The 23,653-nt window shown below is 37.7% G+C and overlaps 1 protein-coding gene across 8 annotated transcripts in view; it reads right to left on the minus strand.

The window, feature by feature from the left end:
- Positions 1-17,683, minus strand: part of EPHA6 (EPH receptor A6) — a 1,012,702-nt gene extending 995,019 nt beyond the window's left edge. For 2 of the 8 annotated variants that reach the window (XM_079766996.1, XM_079766994.1), the window contains exon 1: positions 16,851-17,681. In XM_079766996.1, coding sequence (XP_079623122.1) covers positions 16,851-17,235 — 385 coding nt within the window. In that variant the 5' untranslated portion in view covers positions 17,236-17,681. Of the gene's footprint in view, positions 1-16,850 lie in introns of all 8 variants that reach the window. The other 6 variants (XM_079766992.1, XM_079766995.1, XM_079766998.1 and 3 more) reach the window with 6 other exon arrangements.
- Between the last annotated feature and the right edge of the window lie 5,970 nt (positions 17,684-23,653).

Below are 23,653 nucleotides of genomic sequence, written 5' to 3' on the forward strand. Positions count from 1 at the left end.
AATTAAGTGATTGGGATGATATAAATTTAAATTGGAAGATGAGAAACCCCACTTCAGAATAAGTTCTATTCATTGGAATTCCACAACTGACCTTCTGGCAAGGATTTTATCTTGGTATAATATTATTAGAGTTACTGGGAACATTTTATTTCCTAACTACCTATTCATCAATGTATGCATGAGTCTTCAGAAATAAATCTCGAGAGAGGAAAAATGATGAGTGCAAAAATTTGGAGGCTGAACATGATATCCAAACAGTAATAAACATATTAAAAGACAACTTGGGAAAATACTTGAGATTAACATGACATATATAAGCAGTATATAAAGAAATGAGTTATATAAAAAAAGCAAAAATCATATCTTTCTAGTTTAAGAATACCTAAAGGATATAAATTAAAAATATCCAATTCACAAGTAATGTTCCCTACTTTTGCAATGGAATAGAAGGGTAAACATTATTATCAGAACTTGAAAGCAACTGCACTGAACTAGATACTCTTAGACTTAGACAATAAATATGTCAGTGATAAATATGTTAGGGAGATAATTAGTGTTTTTCCCCCCTTCAGTTTTGTAGGTACACTATCTAAGCTTCCTAAATCTAGTGCCACATCAGAAGCAGAACTTCCAACCAAGCTAGTGGTGCATTTGCAGAATAGGATCCATAACATAATAAGTGCCATGTGTCTGTGTCGGGTATATATAAAATCATAAGCTTTTACAATTCAAATATCAAACCTCGGAAAACATCAATCTGGCAACAACAGATTCTGACAGCCTAGGCAAATCATCTACTATGGAAGAAAATACTTTAAAGACGTATATATACTCTGGAATAGAATTAAAATAATTTTTAGGGCACAGCAATAAACAACCATATTCTAGGTATTATACAATGATTTTAAAAGAAATATATTAATACTCATAATAGATATTATATATTTTTCATAAATTAGAAATAATGCTTCTAGGATGCTATAATAATAATAATAATAATAATAATAACAACAACAAAATGCAGGTAAAGAGATAAGCAATCCATTAGGTTTACTGACAGATCTACAATTTTTTTCAATTAATCAATCATTTAAAGTACAGTTTATCAAAATATCTGTAATTATTTCAATTATTTTTACATGCATTTTTATACTGCACAAAGGACGAGGACCATAAAATGATAGATTGGAAAATAAGAATATTACTATACTAGAGGCCCGGTGCACGAAATTCGTGCACAGCGGGGGGTTGTCACTCAGCCCAGCCTGTACCCTCTCCAATCTGGGACCCCTCAAGGGATGTCCGACTGCCCGTTTAGGCCCGATCCCTGGGATCGGGCCTAAACGGGCAGTCGGACATCTCTCTCACAATCCAGGACTGCTGGCTCCCAACTTGCCTGCCTGCCTTCCTGATTGCCCTAACCTCTTCTGCCTGCCAGCCTGATCACCCCCTAAGCACTCCCCTGCCAGCCTGTTTGCCCCAAACTTCCCTCCTCTGCCGGCCTGGTCACCCCTAACTGCCCTCTCCTGCAGGGTTGATCACCTCCAACTGCCCTTTCTTGCCGGCTTGGTCCCTTTCAACTGCCCTCCCTTGCAGGCCAGGTGCCTCCCAACTGCCCTCTCCTGCTGGCCATCTTGTGGTGGCCATCCTGTGTCCACATGGGGGCAGGATCTTTGACCACATGGGGGCAGCTATATTGTGTGTTGCGGTGATGATCAATCTGCATAGTACTCTTTTATTAGATAGGATAGAGGCCTGGTACAGGGGTGGGGGCCAGCTGGTTTGCCCTGAAGGGTGTCCCTGATCAGGGTGGGGTACCCTTGGGGCGTGGGGCGGCCTGAGCGAGGGGCCTGTAGTGGTTTGCAGGCCGGCCACGCCCCCTGGCAACCCAAGCAGAGGCCCTGGTATCTGGAATTTATTTTCCTTCTACAATTGAAACTTTGTAGCCTGGAGCAGAGCCAAGCCTGGGGCTCCCTCCGAGGCCCGCAGCCATTTGTGTTGGGGTTATAATTGAAACTTTGTTGCCTTAAGCGGGTGGGCCTGGCCAGGGTGTGTGGAAAGCTTTGCCTCCCCTGTTGCTGGCGGCAACCCTGGCCTGCTCTCTCAAGCTCCATTCTGCCGCCATTTGTTTGAATTTGTTTACCTTCTATAATTGAAACTTTGTAGCTTGAGTGGAGGCGTAGGCCTGCAAGGGCTGGCAGAAAGCTTGGCTTCCTCTGTTACCTAGGAAACCTTGCTCTCTGTGGCTGTAGCCATCTTGGTTTGGGTTAATGTGCATACTCGCTCTGATTGGATGGTGGGCATGGCTTGTGGGCGTGGCTTGTGGGTGTTTCGGAGGTATGGCCAATTTGCATATTTGTCTATTATTAGATAGGATTTTAGAAACTAAATTGATAGTTTTCAGTACTTTGTGACATACTTAACGTACCAATTTAAATGTCCAACAGCTAATCATAGATAATCTACTATTAATTTTGTGTTTAAAAATACCAATTTCTATCTCTCTGTGCTTCTACAAGCACAGTTCTCAAACATAAAATACAAAAGATCTATCTAGTGGTAATTTACCAATTTTCCCAAGATAAATATTAAAGAATTCCATCAATTTCAAAGTTATGAAACATGGCTAAGAACAAATGTTTAATAGATTTAGGAAAGAGAGAATAAAACAAACAAGAAATTAACATGTTAGAAGATGACAAGGAACATATAGAAACATTTTTTAATTTTTAAGTTAACATGTAACGTAAATCACACAGGTAAATGCTAATTTTACTTTCAACTAAAAGTAAAAATCAGTAGACAAAACATATAATCCATTAAAATTCAGATTTTATGTTATTATAGTTTTAAAATCAGCCACCATCATTAAAAATATTTCTTATAAAATGATAAAATTTTTAATGAAAAAGCCAAGATAAAACACTTATTTAACAGTTGTATGTTTAATTAAGACATTATTCACTTATTTATTTATATTTATATACAGAGTAAGTTTTAATCTTTCAGTGCAGAATAACTAATGAAAAGGAACTTAAAATTTAGGTCTCTACAAGAGTCATTCATTTCAGTTATCCTATTATTTTCATGTATTCATTACGATGTATCCTGACAAATGTGAGACTCATTTACATTTCTCATGTGTAACGCATGCTTCTTATATGTTTGTAAAATGCTATATTATTCCCCTTTTTTTATATTTGCTATATTGGTATTATTTAACTGTCAAATAAATCTCTTCTATTTCATAGCATTGTCCTAAGGTCAAAAGTGGCATAGGGTGGGTAGGCAGAGCTTATTTCATTTCTAGCAGTCACACAGAATCATGGCCAATATATTGAATGAATATTTATTCTCAGTGTTTCATAGATCACTGAGAACAGTACTTTTATCTTTTCACCTCTGTAAACAATATTTCACAGATGTGAACTTATCTATGGAACAGCTAAATCCATATTGCTTTGATATATAAATGAATGTTTAATTATTCACTGACATATAAATAGCCTCATTAGTTAAATCTAAAGCTCTCAGAAATTCCAGACAGTGGCCTGTCTTTGTATTGTCTGTACCCAGCCCAGTGAAAAAAACGTAGTAGATATTAATAGATTTCATTTAAAAATTGGGTGAATGTACATTTACTACTTTAGAAGCTTGAGAATTCTAGGAAAGTATATGTGAATAAACCATATATATTAAGAACCAAAGTGTTTATATCTAAATGATAAAAAAAAAAGGTAACTACAGCTACATTGCAATAAAATGAGAACTTTATAATAGAAAGAGGCTAATATATGTAATCTGATTTCAATGTTCAGAAACAATTTTAAGGAAAAAAGTCACTTAGCTTTAACAAGAATATTAAATCTTTAGAATACTAAACTTTAAAATAAATTATTAAATCTTAATTCTGATTTATTGGGTAAATGGGCTCCTGAATGATCTAAAACACAATGCATCCTACCTAATAAAAGAGTAATATGCAAATTGACCCTAACTCCGCTACACTCACAAGCCATGCCCACCAGCCACGCCCACCAGCCAATCAGAGCGAGTATTCAAATAAACCCAACCAAGATGGCTACAGCCACAGAGAGCAGGAGGGAGGCTTGGGTTTCCAAGGTGATAGAAGAAGCCAAGCTTTCTGCCTTCCCTGGCCGGCCTAAGCCTCCACTCAAGGCTACAAAGTTTCAATTATAGAAGGTAAACAAACCCTAAACAGAAATGGCTGCCGGCCACGGAGTGAGCAGGAGGCTTGGCTCCACTCCAGGCTACAAAGTTTCAATTGTAGAAGGTAAATAAATCCCAGATACCAGGGCCTCCACTTGGGTCGCCAGGGAGCGTGGTCGGCCTGCAAAGCACCACAGGCTCTTCACCCAGGCCGCCCCACACCCCAAGGGAACCCCCACCCTGATCTGGGACACCCTTCAGGGCAAACCAGCCGGCCCCTACCCATGCACCAGGCCTCTATCCTATCTAATAAAAGAGTAATATGCAGATTGACTCCAACACACAATATAGCTGCCCCCACGTGGTCAAAGATCCTGCCCCCATGTGGACACAAGATGGCCACCACAAGATGGCCAGCAGGGGCGGGCAGTTGGGAGGCACCAGGCCTGAAAGGGAGGGCAGTTGCGAGGGACCAGGCCTGCAAGGGAGGGCAGTAGGAGGCGATCAACCCTGCAGGGGAGGGCAGTTAGGGGTGACCAGGCCGGCAGAGGAGGGAAGTTGGGGGCAAACAGGCTGGCAGGGGAGCAGTTAGGCATCAATCAGGCTGGCAGGGGAGTGGTTAGGGGGTGATCAGGCTGTCAGGCAGAAGCGGTTAGGGGCAATCAGGAAGGCAGGCAGGCAAGCAGTTGGGAGCCAGCAGTCCTGGATTGTGAGAGGGATGTTCGACTGGGATCGGGCCTAAACAGGCAGTCGGACATCCCTTGAGGGGTCCCAGATTGGAGAGGGTGCAGGCTGGGCTGAGGGACACTCCCCCACCCCCATGCACGAATTTCATGCACCGGGCCTCTAGTATAGATAGATAGATAGATAGATAGATAGATAGATAGATAGATATAGTTATGTGTGTGTATATATATATGTATATATATATATGTGTGTGTGTGTGTGCGTGTGTGTCTATTTCTGGCTATAAAATAGTGAATATTTTAAAGGCCCATATACATGTAATTTTTTTAAACAAATTACCAAACTGTTATTTTAATAACCTGGGTGAGCTATAGATTTTCTAACCTATAAAATGAAGGTATTATATAATAACACTCTAAAATAGTAAGTCATACAACATGTACATTTTTCCTTAAAATAGTGTCATGAAAATAACAGTAAAATTGGAGCAACTTAATTTTTACTTTAAACCATACTAAGAAATATGCTATACCAGTAACATACACTTCTGAAATTGTGTGTTTCTTTTTTCTGATTAAAAATTGAGATCTCTTTCTGATTGCTCCCTCATTAAATTGAGCATATAACATAGCCAAGGTAACAGTGAACTTTCCTCATTAAGTGTTCTAGTATTCTAAAATTTTCCTGGCTATTACTCTCTTTTGTGTGAGTGTGTGTGTGTGTGTGTGTGTGTGTGTGTGTGTGTGTGCTTTTTATCTCTTTTAGGCATTATACTAATTGCTAACAAGTGGACCAAAGTACCGGTTTTGATTTTAGAAACTGAAAAAACTCTTATGATTTTGTTTAATACTTCTACTAGTTTGCTCAGCTGTTTCTCGTCACACTGAATGGCAACTACTAATTATTGTCACTTGCATTCACAAGATAAATATTATCGGAGTAGACTCTAAATCCTGAGGGAGAGAAGAAGAAAATTTCAGTGTTTTCTTTGTAAAAAAGTTTGAGTTAAGATTCTCATCAGTAACACTCTATGCCTGCAGAGATTACGGGATCTAACCAAGAGTACTCTTAGACATATATAACGAGAGGCTCCTTCACCAAATAGACTAATTTTTAAAATAGTACCATAATTCAGCTTTTTTTCCCTATCCTTATTTGTCTTTCATTTTGGTATGTTTATAGCTACCTCATTATATTTGAAAATAAACTTTAGTTGTCTGAGATAACAATTTTTTAAATAACTTATTTATTGTCCTACACGTAGTTTAATTCACTAATTACACATTTAATTTCTTTATCTTTAGTAATATTATATATCATCTGATAGAAACATAAGAAAAAAATTCTGCCACTAAAATAAAAATTAAGGTGATATTAAGATATAGTTTAATTCAAATTTGGGGGTAATCATTTCAATTAGTATTAAATAATTATTACTCAGAATACAGACTAATGTAGTGCCTTTTTATTTTCTAGTACACATAATATTCCTCTTTATTAACTTGTGTCAAATATACCTTTTATAATCAATATAGCTAGGCAAATTTCCATACTTTTTTTTTAAATAGTAGGTAAGTGTTTTTCTTTATCCTGCATATTGTATGCTCTGTACTATCTACAACATGTTTTTCCTTGCTCTTGTATCACAAAAATATAAGTATCATAATATAGTACAGTCAACCTGAAAGAATAATCACTCTACTGTTATTAGTAAATTAATTAAATAAATGAATAAATTATGTATATAAATATTTACATATAGTGCTTATTTTCTATCAGTTCCAGATAGCTATAGAGATACTTAAAATTACAAGAGCAAAATAAATAACTGATTAGCGATTTCTATCTCTTAAACATGGAGTTTCTAAGGAGATATTTTGTATCTCCTCTGATCAAAAGGTAAGCATGAAAACAGACACTCAGACCAATGAAACAGAATTGAGAGCCCAGAAATAAAAGCACATGTATATGGGCAAATAATTTTTGACAAAGAAGCCAAAAACATCCAGTGGAGAAAAGAAAGTATCTTCAATAAATGGTGCTGGGAACATTGGAAAGCCACATGCAAAAGAATGAAACTACAATAAATTAGATAGAAGAAAACATAGGTACTATAAACTTATGGACCTTGGTCTTAGAGATTTTATGAATCTGGCCCCAAAGGAAAAGGAAGTAAAGGTAAAAATAAATGAATGGGACTATATCAAACTAAAAAGCTTCTGCACAGGAAAAGAAACCGACAACAAAACCAATTGAATGGGAGAAGATATTTGCAAACAACAGCTCCAATAGGGGGTTAATATAAAAAATATATAAAGAACTTGTGCAACTCAACACCAAACAAACAATCCAATTAAAAAATGGGCAGAGGACCTTAACAGATACTTCTCCCAAGAAGACATATGAATCGCCAACAGATATATAAAAAGATGCTCAACTTCACTAGCAATTAAGGAAATGCAAATCAAAACTATAATGATATACCACATTATACCTGTTAGAATGACTATTATCAACAAGACAAGTAATAACATCTGTTGAAAAAGTTGTGGCAAAAAAGAAACCCTCTTCAATAAGTAGTTTTGGTGGGAACGTAAACTGGTACAGCCACTATGGAAAACAGTATGAAGGTTCCTCAAAAAATTAAGAATAGAATTAACATATGAAACAGCAACCCATCTTTCAGATATCCACACAAAAAATTTGAAAACATTTATTCACAAAGACATATGTTCAACAAAGCATTATTCAGGGTGACCAGGATATGGAACAACTGAAGCAACCTTTGATAGATGATTGGATAAAGATGTGGTACATATATACGCTAATAAAAGAGTAAGATGCAAATTGACGGTACCTTCATGACACCCACCAGCCAATCAGGAGTGAGTATGCAAATTAACCCAACAAAGATGGTGGGTTAATTTGCATACACAGGCGCCGAGCGGCTGGGGGCAGGGCGGGACGCCTTCCCTGGCGACGATGCAGGCGTTCCGCACCACCCTAGCCGCTCTGGGCCTCTGGGCACCATGGGAAGGCAGAAAGGCGGCTCCGGCTGGAGCAAAGGCGGTGCCAGCAGCCAGGGGAAGGAAGGCCCGTTCTTGCATGAATCTTAGTGCATCAGGCCTCTAGTATACAATAGAATACTACTCAATCATAAGAAAAGATGAAATACTGCCATTTGCAACAACATGGATGAACCTTGAGAATATCATGCTAAGCAAAGTAAGTCAGACAGAAAAATCTAAGAACCATATTATTTTACTCATATGTGGGATATAAAACTGAAAGCAACAAATGAACAAACACGAAAAACAAAGAAACAAAAACTCACCTATACAGACAGCAGTATTGTGGTTACCAGATGGAAGGGGTATGGGGAGTAGTAAAGTATAAAGGGGTCAAATATATGGTGATGGAAATTGATTTGACTTCTTATGGTGGGCACACAATGCAATATACTGATCATTTATCAGAGAAATGTACACTTTAAACCTATGTAATCCTTTCAACCAATGTCACCCCAATAAATTTAAAGGGAAAAAATCACTCTAGAAAAAAGTAAGCATGACTTTTACATCTGAAGTTATGAAATGATATACGAGAAAAAGCAATGAGTTTTCAATCATATCCACCAAGTAAAGGTCATGAAACGGGCCAATGACCAGAGAACTCAACAGTATCCTAGGAAAGTAGCTGAATGTATTTTTCAGGACATGCACTGAAAATACACATTTTCATCACAATTCTCACTCCAAAGCTCAATTAAAATGTACATTTGCCAGTATTTTAAACTGGAAACTTGCACTTTACTGATTTAATGATTAACACACATTAAATAAACCAGAATAAGATAATCTAATATTCTTTAACCAAAAGCTCACTCCATGTCAGTCCACAGATTGCCATCACATATGTGAAACATTTATTTTCTACACATGAATGTTTTTAAAATGCATATTTATGCTTTATATTCATGTAATTAAAAGGAATGTATAACCATCTATAAAACTAACATTAGAAAATTCAATTTTATAAATAAAACACATAAAAAGATTGACAGTGTTTCTTTACTCCTTTCTCCCACATAATCTAATTTATTATACAATTGTTCATCTTATAAAAAGTCAAGTAATAAAAGAGTAAACATCAGTCACTCCAAGATATAGAACATCAACAAAGTAGGCTGGGTTTCTAAAGAACAGAGATCATGTGATAATTATCACTACAGTTTAAGAACCTAGCAAACACAAGGAAGATGCTTAATATGGGATTATTAGAGGCCTGATGCATGAAATTTGTGCACTGGAGGGTCCCTCAGCCTGCCCTGTGCCCTCTCACAGTCCAGGACCCCTCAGGGGATGTCCACCTGCTGGCTTAGGCCCAATCCCCAGGGCCTAAGCCAGCAGACAGACATCCCTCTTGCAGTCTGGGACCCCTCACTCCTTACTGCCCGCCTGCAGTGGAGGTGGCAGAGGCTCCCACCACCACCGCTGCGCTCGCCAGCCGTGAGCCTGGCTTCTGGCTGAGCAGCACTCCCCCTGTGGAAGCACACTGACCACCACGGGGCAGCTCCTGCATTGAGCGTCTGCCTCTTGGTGGTCAGTGTGCATCATAGCAACCGGTCGTTCTGCCGATCATTCCGCCGTTCAGTCGATTTGCATATTAGGGTTTTATTATATAGGATTGAGGGACTTATTTTAATTCTGAGATAAAATATCCTATATAATAAAAGTGTCCCATCGTCCAGTCAGCTGTACCAATCAAAGCATAATATGCTAATGATATGCTAAGGCCGTTCAACCACCCACTATGACGTACACTGACCACCAGGGTACAGACAGTCAACCGGTCGACCAGTCGCTATGACGTGCACTGACCACCAGGGGGCAGATGCTCTGACTGGTAGGTTAGCTTGCTGCTGGGGTCCAGCTGATCGGGACTGAGCGAGACAAGCCAGACACGCCCTGGAGCCCTCCTGCGGTTCCTCTCTGGCTGGCCAACCTCCCGTGGTCCCTCCCCAACCCCAATTGTGCACTGGTGGGGTCCCTCAGCCTGGCCTGCACCCTCTCCCAATCAGGGACCTCTTGGGGGATGTCGAAAAGCCAGTTTTGGCCCAATCCCACAGGCCAGGCCAAGGGACCCCACTGGTGCACGAATTCATACACTGGGCCTCTAGTAATGAAATAATAGATATTGATTTCAAATAAATGGTACATAAATATATTATAAGGGTTGATCACCAGAACTGTTATATATTATCATATTTAACCAACGTGTTAAGTTATTCTCATTGGTTCTGGAAGGAGCTTAGAAACTCTTCACTAGATCATATATTTTGGGAAGGAAAGTTCTCCTTGAATTTTTACATATAGTTAGTACACTTTCTATAAAATGGTAGGCCTTTGATAAATACTGTTAAAAGAATGAATGGTTTCATTCAGTTTTAGAATATTTATTACTGAAAACTAAAACTGTATATAACATAACAAGTCATAATGTTTACCTAAGGAAATAACTATAAAAGTATTTTCCAGAACTTTCTAAGTACTAAACTGTAAGATTTTCTATGCTTGAATATAGATGTAAGAATATTTGAAATGTTTAAATGAAGCATCTCCACAGTATGAATTTTCTAAATACACACTAAGTATATGACTGTTAAGTTAGGACTTTATGCTTCTATATATTTAATAATTGCATTCCTACAGTACTATTACAAGCGACCCAAAGTAATGGATAATTAACTTGTCAGGGAAATTTTTTAAATTATATGAAATTTTCTATTATTTAGTGGAAAACCTAATGGTTTCTTCTGTTTTGCTTGTTACCAAAACTGTAATATTTATCATAATCTCATTTCTGGGTCTCTTACATGCTTTCTGAACCTTTATTTGTTTTTTTTCATTGAAACAAATGCAGAGAGAAAAGATTAATGGAAACTATCTAAAAATGCACCTATTTTATATATAGTATTACCTAGATTTATTTGTTTTTAATAACACTAATCTGACCATAATAGAGATGAATAAAACTGGTGCGTGAGGCAAACTTCCAAATATTGCTCTTTGTTCGCTAAAAACTAGACTCTGTTGGATGATTATATTGCTTTGTGAAGATGTCCCCACCCACTTGTGCCATTATCCATTTTGAAAAAACTCTTATATGGAAAGTTATCAAGTCAGAAATGCATTAACAAATTGCATTTTTAATCTAATGAGTGTACATTATGTATAACAGTTTGAAAAGGCAAAACTGTACTATGAAGATTATATTTTAAATCATAGTCTGAGCTGAATAAAGTGGGAAATGGAAAACTCATCCCATCCTTCCTATGCCCTATTACCAATAATTATATAGCAAGGTAATTTTTATGGGGAGCAATGGTAAATTTATTTTGGCCTCGTAAGAAAAAATGACTTAAATGTTAAATATCTACATTTGTTTCTCTGTAAGGATAATATGGCTTCATAAATTATACCTCCAGAATATATCTCAAAGCCATCTTCTCTACATCTCCACTAATCAAGGCCAAACCACCATAACCTCTCTCCTGGACAATCTCAACAGACTCCTAATTCTACTCTTGCCATCTTCCAATCTCTTTGCTTACCAGCCATAATGCTCTTAAAATGAAAATTGCTTAAGATATCTCAAAAGCCTCTCATTTTATCTAGAATAATATTAAAACACAACTCCATACCATGGTTTCTATCCTTCTCTGTGGGATCTGATTCCTAACTATCTTTCACAACTGATATGTTACTCTCTTCCTTGTTCAGAAAGCTCCAGTCACACTGGACTGGAGTCCTTCAAATGTATCAAGCTCAATTCCCTTCAAGGTCACCATCCAGGCAGTTCCCTCTACCTGGATGGAATACACTTCTTCCCACTCTGTACAATTAGCTCTTTCTCTTCCCTAAGAATGTGGCTTAAATGTCACTTCTCCAGATAGGTCTTTCCAACCATCACATTTAAAATATCAGGTCTCTCCTGTTATTCTCTAATTCAAAGTTGTTATTGTTTCCTTCATAGAATATCTAAGAACTTTTTTCATTTTATTTTACCTAACTTTTTTTTAATCAGTCTTCCATAGTAGAAATAATGAGGGAATAGACAGTGTTTGCCTTGCTTATCCTTTTTCCTCCATCATCCAGATATTAAAATTCTAGAAAACAGTACTTAATAAGGCAAATGTAGAAATAATATATAATTCCCCTTTTTAAAGAAATAACGGTTTAATGAAATTGCAATTTGATCAGAATCCTGATATAATACATGTTGCACACTTTAAATAATACAATTTTTATTAAAGAATTCTGTAGATGTATAAACATCTGTATAAACTGACAATGTACACTGTATAAGGTCAGTCTATTTTGATTACTTAACTATATGTATTGATCTCCACTGTATTTATACTCTCAAAAAATGTTGAGACAAAAACACAATGAAAAACATCTATTACTATAGGGGTTTGGTTGATGTACAATGTGAAACCGTATCTATTCTTTGGACAAACGGAGTATATAGTTAGAAGTACTCAGTGTGTGAGGAGAGAAAGAATAAGAACATGATTGAGATATGATGCCTGTGTTAGGGAAAGAGGATTGGTAGAAGGAAATACAAGAAATCTATTATGCCTTTTGTACTTAAGTAGTTTATACTTGAAATGATTATTGAAGAAATAAACATTTCTACTCTATCATTTTTCTTAATGTTTAACTTTTTAACATGAAAGTAACACAAAATTCTTTATAGATTAAGTTTGAAAATATAAAAACAGTAAAATATGTAATTTAAACATTAATTTTGACTTGTACCATTAGATATACATTTTTCCTCCTAGGAAAATCCAAATAAATATGTTCTACTGATGTTACTTCTAATTTGAAGAAGAGATCCTTAAACGACATTGTATAATTTTTTTGCAAGAAAAAGATTTTAGATACAGTCTTATCCTCAACCCAGAGGAAACAACACTTAGATGATCAATGCATATTAATGACATTTTCTCTTTCTACTTCAAATACTATTCATAACAACTAATTACACAATTACTTATTTCAATTTGTAAATGTATAACAAAATTACATTCCAAGTTGTTTTTAACCACATGAAGGCATGTGATTAAAATCTCCTGTACCTTTACAGCTATGAAGTTTATTCCTGTAAGTGAATTTTATCTTAAGTGAAATTCTTTTAGAAATATTCTTTGTAAATCATGTAGTTTTCCTTACTTAACAAATTTTTAATGTTTTCAGTAAAGGTCACTCTTGAACTTTCTAAAAAAATTTCAACTCCTTCCTTTCTATTACTATAAGAACAATATTTAGTTTTATAATTTGTGAACAATACTTATGGCAGTTAACTAATTTTAGGCTACAAATTTTAATTAAGCAGGTATTTTTCTGCTTAGGTATGTTCACCTGTATTTACATACAACTTAGTGAATTTTACACTCAATTCATCCAAAGTAATAAATTCAATGAAACTAACAAATCAGACTACCGTTTTGCTTGTTTCATTTGGCACTTAATTCCCTGAAGGAAAAAGGATAACTTCACACAATCTTGGTAGTAAAATAAGCTCACTAGATTCTTGTATCCAAACCATATTTTGATTTAATGAATTACTTGAGTATCTGATTGATGATGAGCCACACCCTGCGAGATGCATCAACTCTTTCAGGCTATACAGTACTATTTGCTGAAGTAGAGTAATCTTTGAATAAATGGACCCCTGGTGGCTACTAAGCACTATAATTGATATACATGGTTACTTACGTATGAAACAAAACCGTATTTTATATTCACCTAAGCGTCAGTACAGAGATAAAAGTTTACATATATTGAGAAGACAAAATATGTTATTTTAAAATAAAATTGCCAACACCTAATAAATACTGAGGTCTTAAATACAGGGAAAATTATTAAGAGTTAGAGAAATATGAACACAAATCATGTTCTCACTTACTAAACAGATGAGTGATCTAGGAAGCAACTCTACTTTCTGATCAATTCAAGGAGGTTGGGTAATAGGAAGACAGAGTCAAATTGATTTATTTCGTCTTTATAGTGCACAGCTTCACAGCCAGTTAAAAGACAAGAGAAAAGATTGCTTCCTATAGTCAAGTTACGCTTAGCACCATGTTAAGCACCATGTTAAAAATGAGGTAGTTCACTTTTTTGTCATTATCATTATTTTACCCAGTCTAAGTATGGAAAACTAGGAGGGGGGGAAGAAGGTGAATCCATTCATTTTAATCATGAAGAATTTTATATAATTTGGTAAAAATAGATAATATTAAAAAATTTACTTTAACATCCTTAAGTAGAAGGCAAGTAACATAAAAATAAAATTTTACCCTTCATAAAGTAACAAATTTTAAAAATAAAACATGAATTCCATTAGCTCTTAAGATGAAAAGTTACTAGGAAAATGAACACATTTTATTGAAATTAACTATTAATCATATTACTGATCTTTATTAGGTATATTAGATATCTAATTTATATTTCACATTAAATATTTCTATATTTTATACATATTATGATTCTTCAATACCCCATATTTTCAAAGTTCAAAAATTGGTAAGTTACACTTTGATTCGTTATCTATGAAACTACAAATTAAAAAAATATGCCCAAAATGTCCACAAGAATAAAATTTTGCAGTTTGAAATTTTATTAACTATTAGTGTGATCACTTCAGTATTTGCAAGTTATTGAACGGTATTATAAGGCATAATTTCTAATCACTGTGACTTGGGCTGTAAAAAGCATTTTATAAGCAACCATTTATGTCTGATGAAAAAATCTGAGCACACTTTCTCTTGAGTCTTCTTTTGAAGAACTCTAAATTTTACCCAACTTGGCCTTAAGGCACTATTTTACCCAAATGTAATCTTATGCAAAGCCTGTGTTTTTAGCATATGAACAGAAATTCAAATTAAGAGTTTTACTAAACTATCTTTAATGATCCTATTTGATAGGTAAACTGAGTAATATTCATTCACTATCATTAAGTTAAGCTAATTGATAAAAAAACACACCCATAAATTATACATATTTGGTAACTATTGTAGGTTAAATGTCTTTTAAAAGTATGTGAAAGTATCAAAATAGATTTAAAAATTACTGCAAGAGGTTAACAAGTAACTCTCTTCTATGCCCTTAACATGAATATCTGAAAGGTTATACTTTAATACTTAACATATTTTGGTAGAATGGCACATTAGTCATTTGTAGATTCAGAATATGTTTTATTTTGTATCCTTGAGGCTTAGGGTGGTCACTGATGTCTCTTAGGCACTTAATGAATAAATACATGTTGACTGAGTGAAACTACTGTATGGAAATAACTTTTAAACACTTCTGATAAACTTGACTCTCAAAGTATACATCTCTTTTAGTAGCCCTCGATACTAACATAGAGTATAATATTTAAAAATTATTTTTCTCTCCTTAAAATGTAAAAAGACCAAGTAAATAATTATGTTATTTTTAACAATCTATTTTCACACAGGTTGATTCAGTTAACTACCCCTTTGATATTTAATGCCAATAGCCCTTAAAAACAACTGAGAGATGTATATGAAGAGCAGGAGAATATGGAACTATAGGGGGCACTTATGTGATACATTTTCAAAGACATGACGGTAGTGTATGCTTTTCCAAATGTATGCATGCACTTGGGATTGCAATCTGGCAGGAAAAAAACAACAACAACAAACACACATTGCCAAAATAGAAATGTTTAGGAAAACATGCCAAAAATACAAATTGTATAAATGCAAACAATTGAATATTGATTCTGAATACTCCTAAATAGAAGTAAATGGTCATATATGTTTATGGCAAAAAGAAAGCTGTGTTATTTTACTTGCCTTCTCTCTCAACCTTCCCACCCTCACCAAAATGTGCACACTCTTATGTCATCTGACCACCATTTTTATATCTGCAAATTCTTCCAAGGCCTTATATGTTAAATAATAACTATAATTGAAATTTTATAGTGAAGACTTTAGACAAGTGTGACATAACAGGTGACATATTGGTGGTCATCACATTGCCAATGAGAGCATCCAGCCAGGTACATGCCGGAAAACTTTTATGGATGTTCGCTGCTTAGTCTAAGAGGGTTTATATTATGCACGTGATATTTTTATAGACCTTTAAAAATCAGAGCAAATCCAAGATACATTTCATAAAAACAGTTTGGACAGAAGAAAAGAAATAATTCAAAAATTCTAATTGCCTTTCATTCTGTAAACCTGGCTTTCACTTTTCACACACTATTCAAATCTTGATTTTACCCCCCCTACCTACTAAAACAGTCTTCCTCCAAAAAAAATCTATCAGACTGGATTTTAGAAATAGGATATTCACAACTTGGATATTCACACTGAACGCTTATCTCCCTCTACCCGCTTTGCGCACAAGAAAAAAGAAACCACAAGCACGCGGACCTAGGAATGATTTCAAACGAGTCCACTACACTCGGTCCGGGTGGGACACGGGGGCCGGCTGCGGAGGGGCGAGGGCCGCAGAGGGACCCAGGGCAAAGGCAAGCATCTGGTCCGAGGGCCGAGCGAAAGCAGTTCGCTTTCCTGAAGGCGTGTGACACCCTACCCTCCACCCAGCGCGGCGCGGCCGGCCCCCGAGAACCAGAAGTCTCCGTTAAGCGTGCGCCAGGCAGACCGGCCTCCTGGGGAGCGGTCCCGCCGCCGCCGGCCGCCGCACTCAGCTGCTGCCGAGGCTCACGCATCCCTTTAAAGACACTTGGAAGCAAGTAGGGACCGAAGTCCGGCAGGTCGCCGTCCCGGGCTAGGTGGACAGGGAGCTCTAGTGAGGGAACCTCCTGGACCGCTCCGGGAGCGAGCCTGGAGAAACTCCGCCGGGATGAAGTTACCTGCGGGAGGCGACCAACGCACCGGTCCTCGGAGCACCCACCTCCTCCGGCCCCTCCCGCTTCTCCGCCCCGTCCCTTACCTTGGTTGCTGGAGACGTGACTGCAGTCTCCCGGCCAAACGGTCAGCAGAGGCAAGAAGAAACCTAACTGCAAAAGAAATTCTGGGACTTCGCAGCCCCCCATGGCTCTCCCAGGCGCTCCTCTCCTCCCCCTTAAAGAGCGGTGGCGGCCGCGCAGCCAGGTGTTCCGTGCAGGGCAGGGGACCTGGTCCACGTCTTCTTCCTCCTCCTCCTCTTCCTCCTCCACCCTGCCCGCAGGGGGTGTCCCGGGGCGCCCCCCGCGCGAGGCCCCGAGGACAGGGCACGAGGGTCCAGGCTGCCCAGGTGCAGGCGCCGCGGCTCCGGAGGAGGACGCTGCCGGCGGCGCCAGGGAGCTCCCGGCGGCTGGAGGCGAGCGGAATTGCATCCACCACCGCGTCCCGCTCGCGCGAGGACTAGTCACTCGGGCCTGGGAGAGCGCGCGCGCAGGAGCGAGCGCGGGCTGTGGTTTGGGGAGGGAAGCGAGGGGCGGGGGAGGGCGCCTCCGGGCGGGGAAGGGGGAGGGACGGACGACCAGGTGCGGCGGCCCGCGCCTCTCCGGGACTCGAGTGGGCACTTGCGGAGCCAAAGGCGGGGGAGGCGCCGACGGCGCGGGGGCCGCGGGAACTTTCCCCTGGCCTGTGCGCGGAGAGCGGCGCGGGTGACGTGGGGCCGCGCGTGGTCCGAGCCGGCTACGAGCTGCGCCTCAGCGCCCCGCCGGTGTGGCGACGGCAGCAGCGGCTCGCACCGCGGGCGCCTCCAATTCGGCCGCGTCTGCGCTGCGCCTCGGCCTCGGCAGCCGCCTCCCCGGCGTTTCGGAGGCCGCCCCGAGTCCCCCAAGCACTTTGCTCCCCATTTCGCAGCGGCGGCCCCCGACACCGCCTCCCCAGACTTCACGTCTCCGTCGCAGGAGGGGACGCGCGGTGGGCAGGCGCTCTCCGTCCGGGGCGAGCCCGGAGGTGGCGGACCCGCCGGACCGCTCCCCGGCGCGGGTCGTCCCAACTTGCCCACCGGAGCGAGCGCCTCAGCTCCGGGGCCTCCTCCGCGGCTGGAGTCCGGGGAACGCAGCGGGAGGGGGCCGGCAGCGGAGAGCGGCACCAGGCTGGACGTGGTCGGGTGCCTGGCCCGGCTTCACCGCGGTCTTCCCGTCGCCCGAGGTGGGGACTTCGCGCCGGAGGTCACCAGCATTGTCGCCGCCGCGGGCGCTGGGATTCGGGGGGGTCCGGGGCGCCCGCGGCGTGGCCGCGTCGGATCGCGCTCCGAGCAGCCCGGGGCTGAGCGGCGCGTGGCCACGTCCCCGGCGGCGCCGCGAGCGTGGAGAGCGTGGCGGACGGACCGCTCCGGCGCGTGAGCCGCCCTCCCGCGGTCCCGCTCGCCGGGGTCGGTCAGGATCCGGCACTGGCTGTTCCGTGGGCCCGCGCGGCGCTCGGGCCGGGGCCGGGGCCGGGGCAGCACGCAGGGCTCCCAGCGAGGGGCGCCCGGCGTCCGTGGCCCTCGCGCTCTCGCCCCGGGGCGGCGGGCACCGAGGGCAGGGCCGAGCCCGGAGGCTGCGGAGCTCCGCCAGCTCGGCGCTTGGCGCGCCCAGCAGCCGCGGCTCGGCTGCTGCCGGTTCGGCGCTAGAGGGGGTTAGTCGCCAACAAAATCGCCTCCACGGCTCGCTGGTGGAGAGCTCCCTCCCGATGCACCTAAGGAAAGGAGGGATGCTCTCAGGCTGGACATAACGCCTTAACCATGCGCGGAGGCGCCTGTAATGCTGGTGTGGGGAATTCTCTAATACTGTATTCGCTGTTATTAGAATCCTTATTTTCTCTCTTGAAGGGACTTAGGCCCTCCTCCAAGCTCATAAGAATGTTTTTGGGGAAAAAATGTGTATGACAAGGAGACAAATGGACCGAGAAGAGAAAGTAGCGGTATTACCAAGGGGAGAGGGAACATTCAAAAGTGGGTAGAGGGCACGGGAGGGAGATGGCGAAGTGGCAGGAGTTGGGGGAGCGGTAGATGAAGGAATCAGGAGTCGACCTGCCACGCTTAGAAATTTCTGGAAAAGAAGGGACCCTCCCCTTCAATGTTTTTTAGCCTTGGATGTCGTGTCCCCTACTGCAATTGAAGAGGTTTCAATTATTGCATTGTAGTCCATTGGAGGTAGAGATAGGCAAAAGATGCACTATGTCTAATTCAGCTGCGTGGAGAGAAATGTGAAATGCGAGTGATTTGGAGAATGTGAGGACGATTTCTGATTGGTGACTGTACTTTCTCATTGGGAATGCAAATACTCCTCTCTAAAACTGTCCATGCTAATTTAAATGTATACAAGTCACTTCTGAAAAGATAACCAAGTATGGGATTTATATATTGGTACTTAAAAAGGTAAAATCTGACTTTGTGTCTGATTTACCACTCTTACTGATATTGACTGACCACATGGGCATTTGCACACTGAATTTATAATTAACAAACTGTAAAATTAAAGGGTTATAATATAAATCATTATGTCTAAATAAATAATGTTCTTAGAAGTGTTTAATGACTCATTATACTGATGTTTTCATTCAAAATCATCTTTTTATGTACTTTACTGTCAAAGAATATATTTCCATGACCTTTTTATAATTAAATTTGAAAATTTAAATGTTTATTTACAGTGAATAGTTTTATAGACTTAAGTAACAAGTCACTAAGAGAAAAATTGTGTCCAAAGAAATCTTTCCTTTTAAATGCCTAAAATATACTGTATGCTGTTAAACTGAAGGAATGTATAATATTATTTATTATCTTAGAAGTATAAACCATGTTAACCTATTTCTAAACTTCTGGTTTTTAGATGAACTAGACTTGCAAGGAGGTTTTTTTAAACGGAAAGACTCCCTAGAGTAAAAATATTTAATATCAAAATGTCAAATTCTGATACTTTGCTTTAGTATAACATTTTAGAGAATACAATATAAACAAAACACCAAGAAGCTTCTTTTAAAATTAAGCTATAAGGGAATGGTTCTAATAGACAGGCAGAGAGGAAGGAAGGAAGGAAGGAAGGAAGGAAGGAAGGAAGGAAGGAAGGAAGGAAGGAAAGAAAGAAGGAAGGAGATTTATAAAAGCTAAGGTTAATTTCTAGGACTCACACTTAATTACAAATCATGGTACAATATGTGAAACTTAAACTATTATTTACTTCAGAGTAACAAAACAACTTGATTAAACTGGATTTCTATCCTCACCCCTACCTACAATTCACCTAAATTCACAATTTTTGTTTGTTTAAATAAATCAGAGCCCATTATAGTATAATATACTACTTTTACCTGGTCAAATAATTGATAGTCACATTCTGGTTTGGGTTTTTAAGAAAAATATAATTACAACATTTTTCTCAATATTAAGATAAACACACTTCATATGTTAAATATTGTCTATTGTATTGTCTAGAACAGTGGTCTGCAAACTCATTAGTCAACAGAGCCAAATATCAACAGTACAACGATTGAAATTTCTTTTGAGAGCCAAATTTTTTAAACTTAAACTTCTTCTAACGCCACTTCTTCAAAATAGACTCGCCCAGGCCGTGGTATTTTGTGTAAGAGCCACACTCAAGGGTCCAAAGAGCCGCATGTGACTCGTGAGCAGCAGTTTGCCTATCACGGGTCTAGAAGATAATGTCCTCATGTAAAAATTTAAAAAAGATTAACTGAAATATAATTATCATGACCTTTGACTATAAGACGATTCCATGGGTTTGACATGATTATTAATTTCAAAACATGATTATAAAAAGAATTATAACCATTTTTCTACTTGTGTTATAAATTATATACATACAAGTTTATATTTATATACACACATATAAACAATGTTCATATGTGTATTCATTCTAAAATATTTGTTGACTTCTTTCTATATGCTAGGTTTTCTTCATTCAGAGAAGAGTTAGTGGTTATATGAGTAAAAATAATTTGTTTTTAAAAGCTAACTTTTAAAATATTGTGGTTATCTTATGTGAGCTAGAAGCAATTGCACTTAACAGAAATGTACTACTTTTATTTTTTTAATGTTGACATGTGACAGTTTAAAAATTATAAGCCACTCAATGAACCAAATGCAATATTCATGTAGATTTATCTGCACTTGTCTGTTTAAATCATACCAATATTCAAAAAAGCATTCATGTCTCATTTTTCAATACTATATTGTTCACAATTATTTTGTATTCTTAGATCATTGGTCTGGATTCAGGTAAGAATGATTACATTTTTATTAAATAGAATATATTACACTAAAATTAGTCTAAGCTTTCATTTACAGTAGAAATAATAGTATTCACAAATACTATTTGCTTTTTAAAATGATGAAAGGAGGAGAGACTTAACTTGCAATTAATTCCTTTGAGAAAAAAAAAAGGATTATAATGTTTAATAGTATCTTTCGGAGCTTGAAAAAGTCTTAAGTATTTTATTCTGATAGAAGAGTAAGTTATTCCATTTATATCTGTAATTTTTATTGTCTAAAATCAAGGTAGAAGCAACATAAAAAGAATGTTGATCCTGTAGTGTGTCAAAACTTCAGGTTTTCAAATATTAATTTAGTAATTTGAATAGATACAATGTCTAAGTCTTTTTTGTTAATATAAAATTGAGAGATATGCTGTAAACAATACTATAATTGTCATGTCATTAACTTTAAAATATAAATTAATTAAAAGATTAAATTGTATGCTTTAGCATGTGAACAGCTAAAGTAAAAAAAAAAAAAAAAGTCCACAAGGTGAAATATAGTAAATTTGAGGCCCTTTGTATTAAAAAAATATGTAAGCAGGGGAAAAACACACACATATTTACGTTAGAATTTTTTTCTTTGATATTAGGGTGTAGTTAATACTTTCATTAAATAAGAAATTCAAAGCAGTGCTGGGTATTTTACTATATTGTTAGCATATTAAATCTTAAAAATCTCACAGGAAAAATATTAACTTGAGACTACATAAAATGAACTACAGTGTGTTCTGCTGTAATACTTCATTTTGTTCATGTGTAATATGGTATTTTATGATAAAAGAAAAATATATATTATTTACAGAAATAATATATATGTGTGAGTGTCTAAGCTTGTAATTCAATGCAAACATCCTTTCTAGTATTTTTCTAATTCAGTAACCATTTACCAAGTGAGATTTTCATGTGCATTTGTGCTGAACATATGGGCAAGGTACAAAGATTATTATATTTAGTTCCTAACCATCAAGAGTTTGTTATATTGAAAGGCAAAGACATATGCATTAGTCCAACACAAATCATTCTATAATGTCCCCTAATGAAGTCCCAAATTATTATAGTTATAAAAATGTAGAGGAATCTTCCCCTTCCCCTCTTAGACATGGATATCTATAGTTACTACTTTTGCTTGAGTTAAACTTACTCTTAGTTTGGGTTGATTCATCCTCTGAAAGCTAGTGCATGAACTTTTACTAACATCAAATACAATATTAAAAGTTATGCACAATGGCCAAATAATTCAACTAGATTAAACTAACTTGTATTTTTTAAATGAAATCTAATACTCTGTGTGGCATCAGTATCCACAGAAGGTAATTTTAGCTAAATTATGTAGAGAATTTTTTAAATGATATATTTAATTTTATTTTAATTTTACTAGTAACATATTATTCGGTGTATCTTTTATGCCCCAGAATGATCAGTTCTGTCAAAACAATTTTGTTTTTATTCATTTATAATAAATATCAAGCTCTATTCTAAAAGTCAAACAGTAAACAACTAATGATAGACATAAAACTACCTTAAAAAAACTGTTTCTAAATGAAAGTATGCCTGATTATTTCCATCATAACAAATAAGATAACACTATAACAGGAATACATTTCTATTAGAGTCTCAAATTAGTCAATCAAAATAGAGTTAGTATTTTGTCTTGTATTATACATGCATTCAGACCCCTTATGCCGTGCTTCAGTAAAAATGGGTTTTGTGACAAAAATACTTAGATATGTCAAATAGTTAAATGTTTAATGTATTAATAATATCCATATTAATAACCCTTGTCCACAAAATATTTTAATACAAATATTGCAAAATATCTTCTTTTACTACAACAAATTAAAGATAGATTAAAGTGTCAGAGGAAAAGAAGTTATTCCTTAATGCATCTCTTAACCTGGATTTTGTGGGTAAAGTGTTTTATAAAAGTATTTTTTAATATTTCAGTTTAGTTTGCATTTTTTAAGTTCTGTATTTTTGTGTATATTAAACTTGATAAAAATAAAAGAACAAATCTTGAGTGACATCTCATTATATTTCCAAGTGACCTATAACAACCCTATAAAAACTTAATATACCTAATATTTACCTTTTTGTCAGGGGTTTTATATCATTTTAATCACAGTGTATTTCTTAACTAAGGCTATTAAAATTGTTTCATGGAACATAAACATTTCTCAATGCCATATTATAATTATTAGGTGATTAAAAATTATATATAACTCAGTCATACCAATCATTTAAAAATTAGCATATGATTTTTCACATTCTTGACCAACTTTGATTCACATATCTAATCTTCCCAAGGACCTTGAAAAGTTTTTAAAGATCAGAGAATGTTTCTTTTACATCTCTACAAAAAATATGTGCTAAATAATTGTGTTTAAATACTAATTATATTTATCTTTTTGGTCAAGTTTACCATCTTCATTAACCATCTTTATTAACTTTTCGTAAATAATATTTTAATACTTACACATTTAAACTGTAAAAATAGTACCTACTTGTCCCTTTTCTGTTTATTAAAAATCAATAAATACTCTA

This window comes from Cnephaeus nilssonii (genome assembly GCF_951640355.1).
Source record: "Cnephaeus nilssonii genome assembly, chromosome: 3".
Lineage (NCBI taxonomy): Eukaryota > Metazoa > Chordata > Mammalia > Chiroptera > Vespertilionidae > Cnephaeus > Cnephaeus nilssonii.